The 18478-nt window shown below is 30.8% G+C and overlaps 1 protein-coding gene across 3 annotated transcripts in view; it reads right to left on the minus strand.

The window, feature by feature from the left end:
* Positions 1-3691: 3691 nt before the first annotated feature.
* The window catches only part of Ide (Insulin degrading metalloproteinase), a 215347-nt gene continuing 200560 nt past the window's right edge, over positions 3692-18478 (minus strand). For all 3 annotated transcript variants that reach the window (XM_085809700.1, XM_035365568.2, XM_085809701.1), the window contains one exon: positions 3692-17257. Coding sequence is in view for 2 of the 3 variants with exons in the window: in XM_035365568.2 (XP_035221459.1) it covers positions 17135-17257 (123 nt within the window). In the remaining variant the exon portion in view is untranslated. The remainder of the gene's footprint in view (positions 17258-18478) is intronic.

The raw sequence follows: 18478 nt of genomic DNA on the forward strand, positions 1-18478 counted from the left end.
CTTATGCATCCACGCCCGCGAGCGTCGATGTGTGTAAATACGATTTAGCCTCGTGCCTACCGAGAATTTACTATGCACGTGTTTAAAAAGTCAAACGTAGCTATTTAAAATCAGTGTCTCCTGAACGTATTGCATCTTATGTGCGTTGTGATTGAAAACTGTGCAATTAAGACTTAAGTACCTAGACTTGATTGCAAATAGATTGTTTTGGATTCATAGTTAATACTTTCTGGAATTCCTAAAATAAAAATATAAGTTTTTATAAAAGCATTATATTATTTAATTAAAATAATATAAAATACCACAAATTGTTACTTTGTTTGTGATTGTGATATTGAGTAAAAATAAATTTAATTGAAGATCATTTTCTTCTTTTTTTTTTAGTACGTGGTCTTCAAAATGAGCTCCTATAAACATTTACGTGGAAGTGAAAAAAGAAAACGAAAAGCAGATCGAGATAAAGTGGCATGAAAAGATCGTTCGACAAATTTTTAACTGTAGATGGAGAACAATTACAACAATCGTCATCATTTTCACAAATGTCACCTGCTCAAACTCCAGAAACATCATTTGTGTCCGAAACTATGCTGCAAAAAGACCAGCAGGAAACCAAGCAATTCCGTTTGTGAAGATTAAACAAAAGGAGAAAATAAAAATTTAAAATCATCTCAAAGTAATGATGGAACTAAGAGTTTTGTAAATGATATTGCATTACGGCCAGAATACTTAACAGACGCCATTCGAGGGTATTATATAAAAAATCCACCAAAATCAATAAATGGATTTTTGGAATCATCTTCTATTCGATGCAACGAAGGGTCAAAACAAATCACAAGAAAATTAACTATTGCCTCCTTCTTCAAAACAATTAACAGCGGAGAAAAAGTTAAAAGAGATTGATTGGATGGCTTATACTGAAACCAACAACTTATTGTACTGTTACGTCTGTAAATTATTTTTCAAGCAAACATTGCTAATGACAAAAGGGTCGAATGATTGGAAAAATGTACATAAAAAATTGTCAGAGCATGAAAACTCTAGTGACCACATTAACTTCATTTAAATTTTTATAACAAGATCTAAAATTACCGGACTCATTGACACTGAACTGGAAAAACGAATTATAAATGAAAAAAAAAAAAAAAAAAAAATATTGGAGGGAAGTACTTAAACGTGTGGTAGACGACAAACAAATTTATTTCTTCATACACTTTAGCGTTTCGTGGTAAAAATGAAATTTTTTTTAGTGAAAATAATGGTAATTATATAGGTGCTTTGGAATATTTATCCGTGTTCGATCCATTTTTGCGGGAACACATGAAAAAATATGCAAACTGCAGCACCGGTACTATAAACTATTTATCGTCTACAATATGTGATGAATTTATTTCTATTATATCGAAAGATCTACAACTGACAATAGTGAACGAAATAAAGGAAGCCAAATTTTACTCTCTAATTATTGATTCAACACCTGATATATCTCACGTAGATCAGATGACCGTCACTATTCGCTATGTTCTTCCAAGTGGTATAAAAGAAAGATTTTGGGGATTTCTACCAATAACTTGGAGAAAGTTATTTTACAATTTTTAAATAATATAGATTTAGACATCACAAACTGTCGGGGACAGAGTTATGATAATGCGTCTAATATGTCAGGTAAATATAAGGGACTCCAATCCAGAATAAAACAATATATTTTTTCTGCCCATTTTATACCATGCGCAAATCATTCATTAAATTTAATTGGAAACGCTGCTGCCGAAAGTTGCATGGAAATGACCATTTTTTTTTCAATATCGTTCAGGAATTGTGCGTATTTTTTTTCAAGTTCTAAACATAGGTGGAATGCATTATAAAAAATTTGTAAGAGTACACTTGAGTATTAAACCTATTTGTGACACTAGGTGGTCTGGTCGTTCCGATGCTGTGAAATCCTTAAAGGAAAATTATGAAGAAATTAATTTTTTTACGTCATTTTTCCTCAAACAAAGATGAAAACCATTAACAATGTCCGAAGCTGCCGATTTACATAAAAAACTTGATACATTTGAGTATGTACTGTTACTTACTTAAAAAAAAAAAAAAAAAAAAAAAAAAAGATTTTAAGAGAGAATAGATGCTTCAAACAAGACTCTTCAACAAAAAGACGAATCCATAAATACAGTAATTTTAATATACGACTCATTGATAGATTTCATACAAATTGTTAGATGATTTTGACAAATTAGAAAAAGAAGCAGAAAAAGTTAAAGATATTCCATACACTAATGATAAAAAACGGCAGAAAATATGAAAACTATTTCATAGTGAAATTCCAGAACATGAAATAAGATTCAGTGGCAAAGCACATTTTAAAGTTATTTTTTTTTGTATGCTATTCTTTAATTAGCAACATTAAAAAAAGATCTGAGGGATATAAAACTATTAACAATAAATTCAAAACAATTTTTCATGATAGTGATGTTAGTGACTCTTCAATAGAGGAATTAAAATGTTATGAACAAGATTTAAATCTAGCAGAACTGAAAAATGAAGTATTACAATTTAAGACTTTTATAAGTAAAGAAAATATTATTTCGCCTGCATCCATGTGGTCATTTATTCAGGAAAATAATATTATTGCAACATTTCCTAATTCAAACATAATTCTGAGAATTTATTTAACACGTCCAAATAAGCAATGCAAGCGGTGAAAAATCATTCTCAGTAATTACCATAATAAAAAATTTGTTAAGATCCACATTAGGCTAACAAAAATTAAGTAGTTTATTATTACTTTATATAGAAAGAGTTATTGAATAACCCTATTAATTATGACAAACTAATTGACGAGTTTGCAGAATTAAAAGTGAGAAAAAAGGGAATATAACTAATCAATTTGGGTATATTTGTTTGTTTTAATAATTATGTTTATGTTGTTTGGTTTTAATAAATTATACTTATTTAATTTTTGTACATGTATATTATTTTTTTCTTGGAATCCGATAATTAAATATAAATGCATACTATATGCTTTAAAACCAAATACCAAACGTAAAGTATGTGTCATGACTGAAAATAGGCCCGGAATTACAATGTTGCCTAGGGCCTGCTTTAGCCTTATTCTGCCACTGTTAATAGCATAGTAAACTCTGTATAACAGTTTATTAATTCATACATATTTTATTCAAATAACTTTATTTTCCATAATAATAAAATAAAAAACATATAATACCCACGGTAAGTATCTTTAATAAAGTACTAATGAAGTTCTATTTAAAATTACTTGATATTAACCCTGAATAATCTAACACCTATCTGCATTGCTTTTATTTTTATTAATGTTAGGTATATAGTGATTTAACTTCAACTATCAATTTATTCTGAGGAGATTCTCATTTTTTCAAGTGATTCAACAATGTGCTCAATTACACATTTTCTTACAGTTTAATCTACAATAGGATTCCAAAATTATCTTTCATATCTCAAAAACTTCTTCAGTTTAAATTTATTAAACATATTTTTTGCTCTATATTAGGTTATTCTGAAACTTATTTCTTAATTTAAAATGTCCTGTTTCCTTCGTGTAAATACATTTACTCTGAAATAAAATTTATCTCATGCACAAATTCGATAGTACAATTTCTAAGCTCATATTTTTAATAACAGCACATTCCTTATATTATTTTACTTCACACCTGCATGATTTTTACTTTTTTTTTTTTTTTTTTGGCAAGCAATACAAAAGTTCGAGATCCAGACTGGTTTGGACTTTGGCGATTCAGAATTTCCAAAATTCCAGATAATCAGTTTAAATGAAGGAAGATAACCATGTACAAATAACAAAATACCAAATAATTGTTTATGAAACAATGAAGCGCTTATGACCTCACGGGAATCAAAATTTACCTAAAAAGCTCAATATTTGCTTATTTTATTAGACATTTCTTTCACTGTAGTTATTTAAATTGCTTTGTTTTTTCGGTTAATGCTTCTCCTTTCATTTGATAGACAGACATCAATTTTTTGTTCAGCAACAAAATTCCAATGTTCAAGTGCTGAAACCACTATGTCAAGAATTCCCACTAAACTATTTATCAAAACCTTTTAATTCTCAAAGACCTTCTTTAGTACTGCACACTTTACTATCGCTAGCTACTGAAAAAATACAATCATTTATCTTCGGTAAAACAAACTCTACCCATTTATATTTTATGTGGCAAGAAAAAATACTCTTCATAAGGGTAACAAAAACACAACTTTATTTACAAAAATACAGGTTTGTTAACAAGTTACCGTTTCACATACTGTTATCTTACGAGAAAAGAATAGAATATACTGTTGCCAATCTGCTGCAGCTAAGTACTAGCATCAAAAGGTATGGCTCGCCAATAGCCATCATTCTCCCGCTGTAAGTTAACTTAATTCAAAGAAGTTAACAACAGTTTTTAACATTAAAGTTTTTTTATTTTCTGGAAAAAAGTTAACTTAATTCAAAGAAGTTAACAACAGTTTTTAACATTAAAGTTTTTTTATTTTCTGGAAAAAAAAAAAAAAAAAAAAAAAAGATCTGAAAGGTTTCTGATTTTAAATTACGTCCAAAAGGGCGCTTTTTTAACATTTTGTGCGTTACCTTTATTTATTAAATATAACGTTTTTTGCAATTAAACCAAAAAATTGAGTTCAATGGCAATGTCATAATTTTAAAATGACCATATCTTTAAAATTTCCGATACACAATTCCGTGCGCTGGAGATAAAAAGGTCTTTTCCCCCCATAGAGTGTTGCCATTGCTCACTTTTACATCATTGAGTTTGTTAATTAAAAATTCGTTAAAGTGTTACAAAATATGAAATTTGTTATAAAACAAATTTAAAATTTGGGCTTTCAGATGCTCATATTCGCAGTAGGATTACGTTATTCAAAACTGGATGGCTCTAGGTACCGTTGTTTTATCACACTGCAAAAAACATACATACATTTATGCAGATTCTTCATTATTTAATTTCTTCAAATATAATACAGGGCGAGACTATTTGGTGGCAACGATTTGAAAAGTGATACAGCCTTTAAAACTTTTCACCGCAAAATCGCAAAACAAAAGCAACAGTTCTTCAGGGACAAGGCCCCTTTGGACAAAAAATTCCTTAAAGTATGTATTCTATACTATTACAATTCAAGATTCCTTAGAAATAATAATTTTATAAGTTCAATCTCTTAGGAGTTTCAATCTCATGACCACATGCAGATCGTTTTGGTAGAGTCTCACAAAGTTCTTTTACCTTTTCTCTCGCTTTCTGAATCTCAACACTTTTGGACTGAGCTAAGCGTTCTGTTATTTCAGCAGCATCTTGATGTCCAACAATTTCCCACAAATAGATAGATTCCTTGACTTGGTTGTAACAATATACCCAATGCTATCAACACATACAATTCTTACTTTATCATCATGACCTGGCTCTATCACTTTTGCAAGTGGCCAACTAAATGCTTTGTATTATTACTTCTGATTAATATGTCATCGGCAATTTTTTACTGAATTTCATCTTCAGCTGGTTTAAGTATTTACTATGAAATCTTTGTTGTAACTCTTCTCTCAACCTTAGTCCGAGATCCTGAGGTTCTACCAAGTCTAGATTAGGTTCTCCAACATCATTCAGGATCATATCAGGAGTCAATTTAATTGGAGGCAATTTATAATAATTTAATGTAAGTTTCAGTTCAAGCACTGACAATTCCTTCACAGTTATACAGAATTGCTAGTAGTTCTTCAAAATCCAACAATACTTTCCCAAGAACTTTTAAAGCAATTGTTAAAGAACATCCATCATTCCCTCCCACTATCTGACCCACCACTGTACAGACGCAGGAATGATTTTCCAGCAGATTTTCTTTACAGCAATATAAACTTAAATTTACTTCGAATTAACCTTTAACTGTTGCGACAATTTTTTTGGCATAATTACTACGAGCGGTCTCACAGATCGCTTTAAAGAAACGGGTAAACTTACATACTTTTATGCCATTTTAAGGAATGTTATAGATACTTTATGTATATTTGTGAAATTTTAATTTATTTAAATCACTATATTTTAAACATAAATCATTTAATTTTCCGAAGTTAAATTCATATAAAAATGACTATTTTCTTCCTTTTAAGAAACAAAGATTTTATTAAACATGCATGAAAATATGTGACTTTACTAAGTATTACAGTCAATTAAACCATAATTCTACAACAATGAATTTAATTATTAATAAATAATAGATTAGTATACCTTTGTTTAAAAGGATGAATCATAAGACGATATACAGTCAAAACACATTTTTTTAAGAGCACTGAAGACACATTGGTTCCTTGTATTCCAAGCATTTGTATGCTGTTTTTCTCTTCTTACAAGGTGGGCAAAGACTACATATTTTTTTTTTTTTTTGTCTAATTTTTCTTTTTGATTTGATAAATTCATTCTCTTTTATTTCCTTCTGTCCAAGCATTCTTCTAATTGCTATCTTCAGTTCTCTTGGGAGAAAAGCGGAAGTTATCACAGTTTAGTAAGTTGCTTAGCTAATAAAAGCACAAAATTTTTCTTTTCAGTATTGTAGCAACAGAATATGACTGCAAAAATATGTATGAACATAAATTCCAAGTATCTTCGGGCTCTGCTCTAGAGCCTATTTTTGCAGGATGTTTCTGACCAGGGAGCTGAATTATTATGCTATGCTTTGGTGTTATTACTGCCCGATTCGATTCTTTTTGCTTCAATTCAAGTGCTTTTTTCCATAAAAATTATCATTTCGTTCACAGACATTAGAAAAAATTATGATATTCATCTACAGAAAGCTTAGATACACTTTTGCTTCCGCTGTGAATACTACATGATTCTTCACAATCAGAGTATTCTACATCAAAAATATTGTTGACAAGATATTCAGATATGAGATATATGAGATATATAGGACATTTTCTTGTAAAGTTTGAAGGCATATTTATCACTTTTAAGAAAAACAAGCATCCGATAAATAACGTCTATTGTTCACTAAAACTGGTATGCATCTGCTGTGAGCGGTTTCCCAGACAACTTAAAAAGTAAAAAACGTGATAACCGAAACCACAATAAAGCTAGATGTGTGAAACTGGATATGTGACCTTGTGGGACGGGGTTGGGAAGGTAGGAGGAAGGACAGGGGTCATTCTCCGTTTTTAGGGGTGGAAATGACAGTCAGCAAATACTCAACAGCACTTACTGTTTCAGTTAACATTATTTAAAGCACTAGCTGCTCCAACAAAATTATTTCCACTCTCAATATAAATTATAGATGGTCGTCCTCTATGCCTAATAAATCTGCAGAATCCTTGTAGAAAACGTTCAGCTGACAGTGAGGAAATCAGCTCAACATGTACTGTTTGATATACTCCACATATAAATAGACATATACATGCTTTCTTCTGGCTTGCCTTTCTTTGGGTTTTGAGGTATAAAGAACCGATGAAATTTATACCTGTTATTTAAAAAACCCTGGTATTACGTACATGATCTTCAGGCAAGGAAGCCATTTTATAATTAAATGCCTTTCTCAAAAGTAATACTAAGTTGCAATATGAGAGTATGCCAAAGTGTTTTAAAGACACTATGTTTCACGAAGAATACATTTTTACTTATTCAAATTCTCTTAGAAACAATAAATATGATAATGGCTATTTGTCCCATTAGCCTAAATTGGATATGAGGACATACAGGTATAACAGGGAATGTACCATCTGATACATCAGCTAAGGAAGCCATAATAAGATATATGATTGACATTCACCTTCCTATTTCAAGACATACAATCAAGAAAAAAAAAAAAAAAAACTCAATGGCACTCAGTGAACCCATAGCCTACAGTGCCCTTGTATCTACTTTCTACACTGTGAGCTATGGGCTGCATGAACATCTACCCTGGATAAGTAAGTGCTCAGCTTGTCACAGCCCCCCCAATGTGTTTACTCCCCAAGCGAACTTGGTACTCATGGTATCCATGCACTCAAGGGATGAAAGGCTGAGTCAACCTTGCCCAGCCCTGGAATCAAACTCTGGACCTGTGGTGCTACTGCACTAGTCATTATGCCACCAGGCCTCAAAAATTTCTAAACAAATTTTAATAAAATGGCAAAGAAGATGGGACAAGGCACATACAGGAGGATTAATGCGATTCTTAAGAAATGTAAGATGTGAGTAAGGAACACCAACACATCTAGCACATGCTAAACATAATGCATGGCAATGTCCATTACTTTCAATTATTAGAGCAAAGCATCTACCAGGATTTGCAACAAAAAATTCCAGCAAAAGACTTATTTTACAATACGAGTATGTCTGCATTTCAACAAATTATGAACTACATCACTGAAAATGAAAGCTTAGTGATCATAAATCATATTACATGAGTGAATTAGTAAGTAAAGATTATAACATGTTCTGCCTACATTTGTAAAGGGCAAGAAAAAATTATATTGTTTGCTTTCCATCTGTATACGTTTCTCTTCCTTACTACATTATTTTATATGTTTAACAAAGAACCAGTGGGTCTCGTTGATGAGGTTAACCAAATTTCTAGTTGAGCACAGTTAATCAGTGTTAATGATCTCAGCCTTATGGTTGCATTTAGCAGATGGCTGATCAATTGTTTCGACAATTTCAGCACAGGATTTAAAATTGTCTTCCTGCAGTGTTCTTCATTGAACGGGATGAGAGTTCAAAATACAGATAGATAGGGAAGGCAGTTGGTAAAGCCTCCATATTTTTTACTTTGTACCATTTACACTGCAAAGATTGAATAAGAAGAGCTCAGATGGTATAACAACCACCTAAAATCCACTAATGTTCTCTAAGAACTGTTCTCATCATATGAGTACCAGCATGAGATGATTTTAAATGTTTCAAAAATCAATCTGAAAACAACAGGATAATTGTTAGGCAAAACTATTGGATGCCGAAAATCCTTAGTATTTCTAAATGAGAAATCCACATTCTTAATTGTAACACCATTTTCATCAACATAAATGTGTAAACTTGAAAATCTAGAAACGTCCAAACCAGAGAACATTTCCCTTCGAATTATGTAATAACTTGTTTTCAGCTGCTATATATTCCTCACAGGACCATGGATCTTTTGGAATTTGACCATCCTTTTTGAATCATAATAGCCAACCCAACATATGCACTATGAAAATGTACCTTCAGAAATGTTTATAATACTAGTTTCTATTTTCCAGTTAAACACTCATTAATGAAGATTTAATGCATTTTTTCCTTCTCCACTCAGGTTTCTTGTTTATCTGTTCGACAGCTGAATTTCAGCAAAGATTCCATACATTCTTTTAGCCACTGTGGACCTTCCCACAATTAGGATTTTAGCAATTGTTTTGCTCCATATCTTTGAGAAGGTAAATTAACATGGGACTGTGATCACCTGGTATATGTTTTCATAGGTCTGAGGAAGTTAGTTATTTTTTACTCTGTTGATAAAGACTGACCACTGGTCATTGCGGCAGATCCAAGCAAGAATCATGGTTGAGTCCGTCCAAAAGAAAGATTTCATATCTTCCAATTTATGAGCTTCCACTATTGACTTATGTAGCATAGCTTCAGTTGTAGCTGCCAGCAGTTACAATTTTGGTATGGTAACCTCCTTCACTTAATTGGGCTTGCAGTTATTGTACTGATATCCTGTGCTTTGATTCACATCTGATTATGTAGACCCATTTTCACCTCTTTACTCCCACCAAGCCATTTGAGTATTTTTATATTGGTTAAATATAATAAGTCGTTTGCTCACTTAAAAAATTCTTCCTTTTATATTACGACTCACTTCAGCAACCTAAGTTCCCTTTGTCTTCCAGGTGGACTGTAACAGATATTCAGGACATATTGTAATAGGACTCATACACTCTACAGGATCGAAAACTTGATTAAGAACTGAGAGGATTTATCCCTCCAAGTACAGAATGCTACACAATTTCTTCTTTAATTGGCTCATAATTCATATTTAGAGCTTAAGGCTTCAAAATATACGACCCCTGTGATCCCATATCATATCAATTTAATGTACAAACATGACACTCAGTGTTATTACCTATTAACTTTACAACGAGTATCTGAAGAAAAACTTAGGCTTAGAAAACAAACTTGAATGTGATGTGTCAATACATTATACATTCTCCTTTGTTGACTCGAGGAGGTTGTTTTCACAAACTGAAATACTTTTGGCATCATTATTTGTTTTAAGTTGTTCTGGATGAATTATCCAAAAAAGTCTCTTTGAATATAACATATACTTCACTGAAATCTTACAATCCCTTGCATAATGTCCTGATTTCACACAAAAACATCTTTTATCAAATAGAATTTTTTTTCTTTTGTGTATATGACATACTTTTAGCTTTTTCATTACCAATATGTTTACCTATACAAAACAAGCATGCAAATTCTTTTCTTTAATGACGAATAATCAGTAGCACTAGCAATTACTTTTACTTTTGAATTTACTCTTTTGTTTTCCTTAAATGATTTATTCTTAAAATTAAAACCTGAAATTGCAATTAAAATGTGTTGTTCTCTTTAAACCTCATTTTGAATAAATTTCATTAACCCTTTCTGGACAAGCATCCCATACATGCATTCCCCAGAAATGTCTTTGACATCTGGTATCCCACCTATGTAACACAGCAGAATGAGCTTAGGGCACGGGTGAAGCAATTTTATGTGGAAAGAAAAAATACTCCTCATAAGAGTAATAAAAACATAAATTTATGTACAAAGATGAGGGGTTTTACGAGTTATAGTTTCACATACTGCTACCTTACTCGAAAAGAATAGAACACGCTGTTGCTAATCTGCTGCGACTAAGTACTAGCATTAAAAGGTGAGGCTCATCAACAGCTAACAGTAGTGATCTTTTGTTAACCATTCGTTTGCTGCTGATTTGGGCACAGTCAATGCAATGGAAAACTTCTATTACATCACCTTCATTTACTATCACTTCTTTACACTTTTTCACAAAGTTCACTAACTGGAAAATTTTGCCTTCTACAATGTTCAAATTTATGTCAAAATCAGGTTACTGTTTTGCCTAATTTTGAAATCACACTTTCTTGAGCGAAAACTGCATCGAGTGCAAAAGCAAGTGGCAGAAGCAAGTGCAAAAGATGCTTTTCCTTTGCAGATCCTGCTATGGGTTTAGAATTCTTTTCACTACAAATGAAAATTAAATCTTAAAGTTTGATAAGATAGCCTGCAAAAAATATGATGGATCAAGTTGGAAAGTTAAGAAGGCGTGCAGTCTGATACATTAACTCTAGTTCTTTGGAATGTAACTCTTTTCTTGTCTCTGATACCTTGCCAAGAAAAGAAAACCTAGTTGAGCAGCACTACACTTAAGTATATATTGGCATTTCAAAATAATTTAAGGTTAAAACGAAAAATGTTTCCCGCCATGTCCACAACCATTTAACGGCTGGAAGCATAGTTGTAGTTAATGTCAATCATACTGTAATTCCTTAGGAAGCAAAGCTACTAAATAAGTGTTGCCATCTGATATATTTCAATGCACTGAAAGTATTTTTAATACTGAATTTCACTTATAATGTTGGGCTCATCACCTTATTGCCTCACATATTTTCCTAAACTACTGCTTACTTAACAGTAATTCAAAGCTCCTGGTTGCTTTTTGAGATCAAATACACAGCCCTCTCTTCAGAAGCCTCAGCCTCCAAACCCGGATACCCGCCTTCTCTTCAGCCAGGCGATCAGATAATCTTTTCACAATGCAGTGACTTTGTCAGAGGCAAAGAGCCTCTCTTTTCCTTTTCCAGATTCTCTTAGGAAACTACTTGAGAAATTTTCAAATTATCAGGCCTTTTCATGGGATCAACTGAGATAGCTGGAGTGAGCTGCTAAGAATTAGCAGCTGAATGCCAATTTTAATACAGGAATCCATCAATCAATGTATCGCTATTAGTGACATACAGTAATCTCAGCTAGTAGAGAGAAAAATTGCTTTTATTGCATCTTTTTTCTTAACTACTATACTACTATTTCCAAGACTTGTTAGAAAAAAATTCTGCTTTTCTAGAAGTCTGCATAATAGATCAGTCCAGATACTGGACGTCTGGATTTAGGACTTTGCAAGGTACATCTTTACATGCATTCCATGACCATGACTATAATACACAATTTAATAAATTATATGATAGTGCAAAAAATAATCCAATTTTTCAATTGCAATTCTAATAAAAATATACAACTTTGCAAGTAAACTAATTTTTTTTTCATGTTTATTAAAAGTTTGTTTTTTTATTTAAACTTATAACAAATAAATTCTAGTAGAATTAGCAGTTTGCAATAAGCTATCAGAAATTGCCTTTAATTCACAATGATAGCCACGAGGATCAATATCAAAGCATTAACTTTTGTGGTATTTGACTATGGATTGAGAGTTTTAGATGACAGTAGTAAAATCAAAATAACATGCAGCTATAACATTAAAAACTAATAAAACATGAGGTTAATTTAATTTTTTTGGACATCCTCCAGCTAGTAAATAAATTGATGCAAAAATTAAAGAAAATGAAAGATTGACTACTGGATGAAATAATAAAACTTAAAAAATTATTTTCTGTATTTAATGAAAATAAATTAATAAATGATTCCATGAAATGAGAAATATACCCATTTATGAGGAAAATATGAATTTCTTCAAAAATTCATAAAATTAAGATTCCATTAAGATGTAAGTTACACACATTCTTATTGTGCCCTTCCCCGCTATTTAAATACTTAGATCATATTTCATCCATATTATCAACAACTTTATAAGAATTATAAAATACAACAAGAAAAAATAGAAAAGACATCATTACATCAATAAGAAGAATTTTTGAAGTTATATCTTAAAATTTTAAGTGGAAGACAGGTCACTATTGAGGTCATCTAATGCTAATAACCTTCTTCATTATTTTCTGTGTAATGTGCATAGAAAGGCATACTATAATTCTGAGAAAATATTACGAAACAGAAAACTTATGTCTTGTTATCATTCAATTTTGCTTGTTATAATTAAAATATTTCAAGACAAATGTTTATTATATATGTAATAAACTTAATGTCCTGTTAAAATTTTTTAGCAAGACATAACTCCATTAATTATGTCCAGTTAAGAAATTATATTTCATAAATTTTCTTATTACTTAACAATATTTATGCAGATTATTCTTAAAAAAAGTTAATTGAGACCTTTTCAAATTCTGTTTGTAAAGACTAAATTTTGGAAACTATTAAATAAATTATTAAAAAATAAAATTTTCTAAATTCATTGCAGTTAATAACAAAGAATCAAAAATGACTAATTTCCTCAAAATATATTTTATTAATAATTTTATTAACTGTTGATTAACATTCAGCATCAACTATTAACATAATCATTATTTGATTTTACTTGCCAATACAAATATTAATTTTAATTCATTTTATGCAAAATTAATTTTAAATAATTAAAATTATGTAAGTAGATCACTCAAATGTTCATTAAAAACAATCCTTTAAATAATCATTATCAATAGTAATATTTCTTCTATGTTATATTATATGTGTGTTATCCATTAAAAAATTAAAAAAAACCACACTTAAATAATACCTCATGCTTTATATTCAGCATGAGGTTTATCTTTTCTCCAATGTAAACTGTAAGCAAAAATCTCGAGAGCTCTAATGCAAAAGAAAGCAGAAACAATGTGAATGAAAAGAAAAATATATATTACTTTAAATAATTTAACTAATTGTTTTATTTTTTAAGCATGAGTTCTTTCTGAAAATCCAACAGCCAAGCATGGGAAATATTCTTGAAAGTATCATCAATACTCAGAGCATTCCACTGCAATTAGGGAGTGGACAAGGGCTAATATTAGAAAGGGAGCATGTGATGACTTATTTCCGACCTCGGACTTGGGACACAATGTTCACTCCTACTTCCATGGCTTAAATATGTTAGAACAAGTTTTAAAAAGTCTCGTCTGAAAAACATTACTTGTGCAACTATACAGGTAGAACTCTTTATGAAATAAAGTACAGATAATTAATTAGCATACTTTAAACTATATCAAGGACAGCCAAAATACTCTCCCATTACACATAAAAAAGAATGCAAAGTTCATAACACAGCAAGTATATATGAGAAAAGAATGGTCAGTGGCTTCACTGGCACATGATAATGCACTTGTCAGCAAATAAATTCCAAGCTAAATTATTTTTAATAATTTGATAAAAGGACTAAATAGCTCATCAGATTTTCTATGTATTTTCTATGCTAAATTGCTTTTTTTAAGAACTTCAGATTTAGAAATTCTATAAATATTGGAAAATTTCCTACAATATAGAATATGCACCTGAAAATAATACGATGGGTAAAGATTCGTAGAAAGAAGATATCCTTTTAACATTTGAAGAGTTTGTGAGGAGCAAAAAGTAAAACAGACTCTGCCCTGTATGTATACATTTCTTTGTTTTTGATGAAATGAGATTACATTTTTAGTGTGTTCCTTCTGAAAGAATATTTACATAAGCACTACGTCTACTAAAAAGTCAAACAAGAACATTTTAAAATTACTTTTTTTTCAGGTGATGTTGATAGTTTAAAAAATCAATCACTCCTCCCCCCCCAAAAAAAAACGGAACCAATGAATCAAATCCAGCATTTTGATTTTCTTCCTTATGTTCTTTAAAGATTCCATTTTTTCTTAAAATTTTAAACATGTTGATATATTTTTTTGTTCATAATGTTTAAATATTTCAGTAAATGATTACAATAATTATGAAATCAAACACCTATCTTTAATATAATAAAAATAAGTTACTATAGTTACTATAAATATCTCAGCAATACCACTTTAACTTTCTATCATAAAGAATATTACATCTAATCTTACTGCTTATATGCAGATTATTTTAATGAACTAAATGCTAAGCTAACATGTTTTTAATTTTCTAATGAGAACTGGTGATAGAGTGAAATGCCAACACATCAGTTACACTCAAATAATAAGGTGTAGTTCCGTAAGCACAAGAATAACTAAGACCACTTGATAAGATATTGAATTGGTGAGGTTTCAAAGGACTGTTATGAAGATATATCCAGTGAGGAGCAAACTGTAACTGACTGCAACATAGCATATTTCATTAGCTATCATTAGAAAGTATTTAAGGAGATCTGCATAACATTTCATAAGTGTTCACAGAGTTTTAGATATAGCAAGTACTAAAGTCTGTTCTATACAAATTTCAGAATGATACGCCTTTGTTTCTGTAAATATAAATAATAGGCATGGCATTCATAAGGAAGTACAAAGAACCTGCAATGAGATTTCTGCAAGTTGTTCCAGTTAAGACATACTCTAATGCGCTAGTTAAAATATACACCCCAAGCCATGACAAAGTCATAAGAAACTTATACAAAAAACAGACTGGTAGGGCAGAAAGATAAGTACAGTCAAAAGTCGTTAATTCGGACACCCATAATCCGGAATGATCTATAATCTGGACCTCAAAGCTACAAACTTTCTGCACGTGCGAAACGTAGGCGTTTATGCGTGCGCGCAAGACCTTTACGGCTGCGAATATGCGTGGCAATGAATTGGAAGTTGATCTGTCAGCATTATCCGTTTCAGGGCAGATGTTTTTATTTTATTTGGCTTATAATTCCTTACTAAATGTAGTATTTCATCTCGATGTACTCCATCTTTGACATGATTTAAATCAAGTTCCTCGTCATTATAATTCGCTTCCGATAGTGAAGAAAGTGACACAGAGGTTATTGAAAACGGAAAAATTTCGATTGACAAATTAGTCGGTATTCTTGACACAGCAATTATAGGACTTGAACAACAGAACTTTGTAACTAAACAAGAAATTATGTCTGTTTAATAGAATTTAAGAGAAAGTATTATCACATGAAACGAAGCAACTTACATTGAAAGAAATGTTTAATAAAGTAAAAAAATAAATATTAAGCTTTTTCTTTTTGTAAATTTTGATACCCTTTAGATCATAATTGTTCTTTACTTCATAAATTACAGTTTCATATTTTTAATTTTGTAATTTCTGCATGCCATCTTACCAGATTTAAACTGATGATCTATAATCCGGAATCGCCGAAGTTCCAACGAGTCCGGATTAACGACTTTTTACTGTATGTTATTTCCTCTAAACACATTCTTTAACTTGAAACATGTTTTATCTGACAAGATATAATGACACAGCTATAATGATATAATGATCCATAATATAATGACACAGCTCTCTGTTCTACAGGAGATGGATTGCCTAAACAAGTGTTACCCATTTAAGCTGAAGATCAGCAAACTCTACGAAATGCATTGCAGCCAGCTTAGCCTATTGATTGACGGCTTGAGCAGCACCAATATTGAAACAGAATGTAATCTGGAACAATGCTGCCTTCCTTCTTTGTGTGACTACCATTAATCTATGACAGTCTCATTCCTGTAGTTCTAGTAGACTCACCTTCTGTATTCACCGCCAATGTTTATCTTGAACTGACAGGTTAAATGATGAGAAATAATACACACAGCATACCAAACTACATATGATTAATACCTCAGTTGTTACATTTATCCATCATTCATATGCAGATATTTACACATTGAAAAGGAGAGAAGAAGTAGAGAGTATAATTGTACCTCATGTTTTGGCACTTCAGTTTAATTATTTTACATTTAGATGTTACACTGATAACTGAGAATGATGTAGCATGTACATAACTGAGGACTGGAACTTTTGTACTTTTCACGGGAAACAATTCATGGCTCTTCATATTTTATGCTTATGGAAAATCACGCATCTTCAATTAACTGACATTTAACAAAATATATATTAGTTTTCAAAAGGGGAAAAATATATATTGGCAGAAATATTCTGCTACAATCATCTTCACATAAAATGAACTTATTTAAACAAAATTATCTATTTAAATGTTCTCAACAAATTAAGCAAAATTTTAAAAAAGTTACAATATATTACACTATAAACTGCGTTAACAACCATGTAAAAATATACAAGGCTTTTAATCACAGAAGTTCAAAAATGTAGTCCAACTGCACCTACAGTTTTGATTTTTCAGGAATATTAAAAAATGGTGATGGTATATGGATATATGGAGGCACTAATGGATATAAGCCCAAACTATTTTTGAAAGCTATCACATTGCCTATTTTCACAGGTGGCTGAAAGTAAAAAAAAATACATGTAAACTCACAAAATAATAGTACAATATAGTAAAAACAAATTTACAGAATAAAATCTTTAAGACATTCAAGTACAATATAAAAGTATTTAAAAACCATCAAAAATATATTTTACCCAGCAAAATTTTTAAATTTATAAATTATCACAAAAAGTCATGTAATTTAACTACTATTTATTTAGATCTTTAACAATATATGCAATAATTTGAATTTCAGAAGCTACACATATACAAGGCACTGTATGGGAAAAGAGCAAACATAAATCTCATAAAAATAAAACTACTACAGTCATCTGCACTCATCACTAATACTTGTGAATACAGATGGGAGTTTCACTAACTTTTTTACCTCTGCAAGATTTGAAGTTTAATTCCTCAAATCTAGCTTATAAGTCATGTATCGCCAAAACGCTTATCTTGACTTACACACAGGCATTAAAAATTCTATTTTAAAATACAGTTTAAATTAGGAAGATGGGGAGAAAGATATGCCCAATCGTAAGATCAATACTCTGAGCAGAAAATATTAAATAATTTCATGCCTGATAATGAATACACCCTGCCTAGAGGAAAGATGAATATATTTGTTTTTTTGGTCTGAATATTCCTGGTTAACACGTTGACTGTCATGCGCATTTTATGTGGTTTGTCCATGGTGTCAACATAATTTTTTTATTATTCGATGTATATTATGCTGAAATATTACATATAGAAGATAGGGTGAGTTATGTAATTGTGTTTAATGCATTTTTTCGTGGTGTGGGTCACCGCTCAACCCCGAGGCGCTGCAGACCATTTTTGTGATTTATTATTTAAATTTTTGCTATCTATTACTCTTCAAACCATTATAGTAATAAGGTTCACATTGAGCTTAATTAATTTTATCTCAATAAATATATATTGTACATTTCATTTTTTGAAAATCAAACTTAATTTGCTTTATTTTAGGAAAATAAAAATATAACATTATACTTAGTTTTAGGGGCACTACAAATAAAAATCAACTTTAATTGCTTTGTTCTAATTGAAATAAAAATGGTTCATGTGCTCTCTATATAAGATAATTTTAGAGTTTAATTTTGTTGTAAAGTGTTAGCTACATACAAGATTATTAGGGAAGAATCATCCAAAAACAAAATTTAATATTTTCCATACTTACAAACAGAAAATTATAAATAGTATATCACCGTAAAGAAAAAAT

Source organism: Stegodyphus dumicola, chromosome X2 (genome assembly GCF_044657685.1).
Source record: "Stegodyphus dumicola isolate Sdum_Otavi_A_Nest chromosome X2, ASM4465768v1".
NCBI lineage: Eukaryota > Metazoa > Arthropoda > Arachnida > Araneae > Eresidae > Stegodyphus > Stegodyphus dumicola.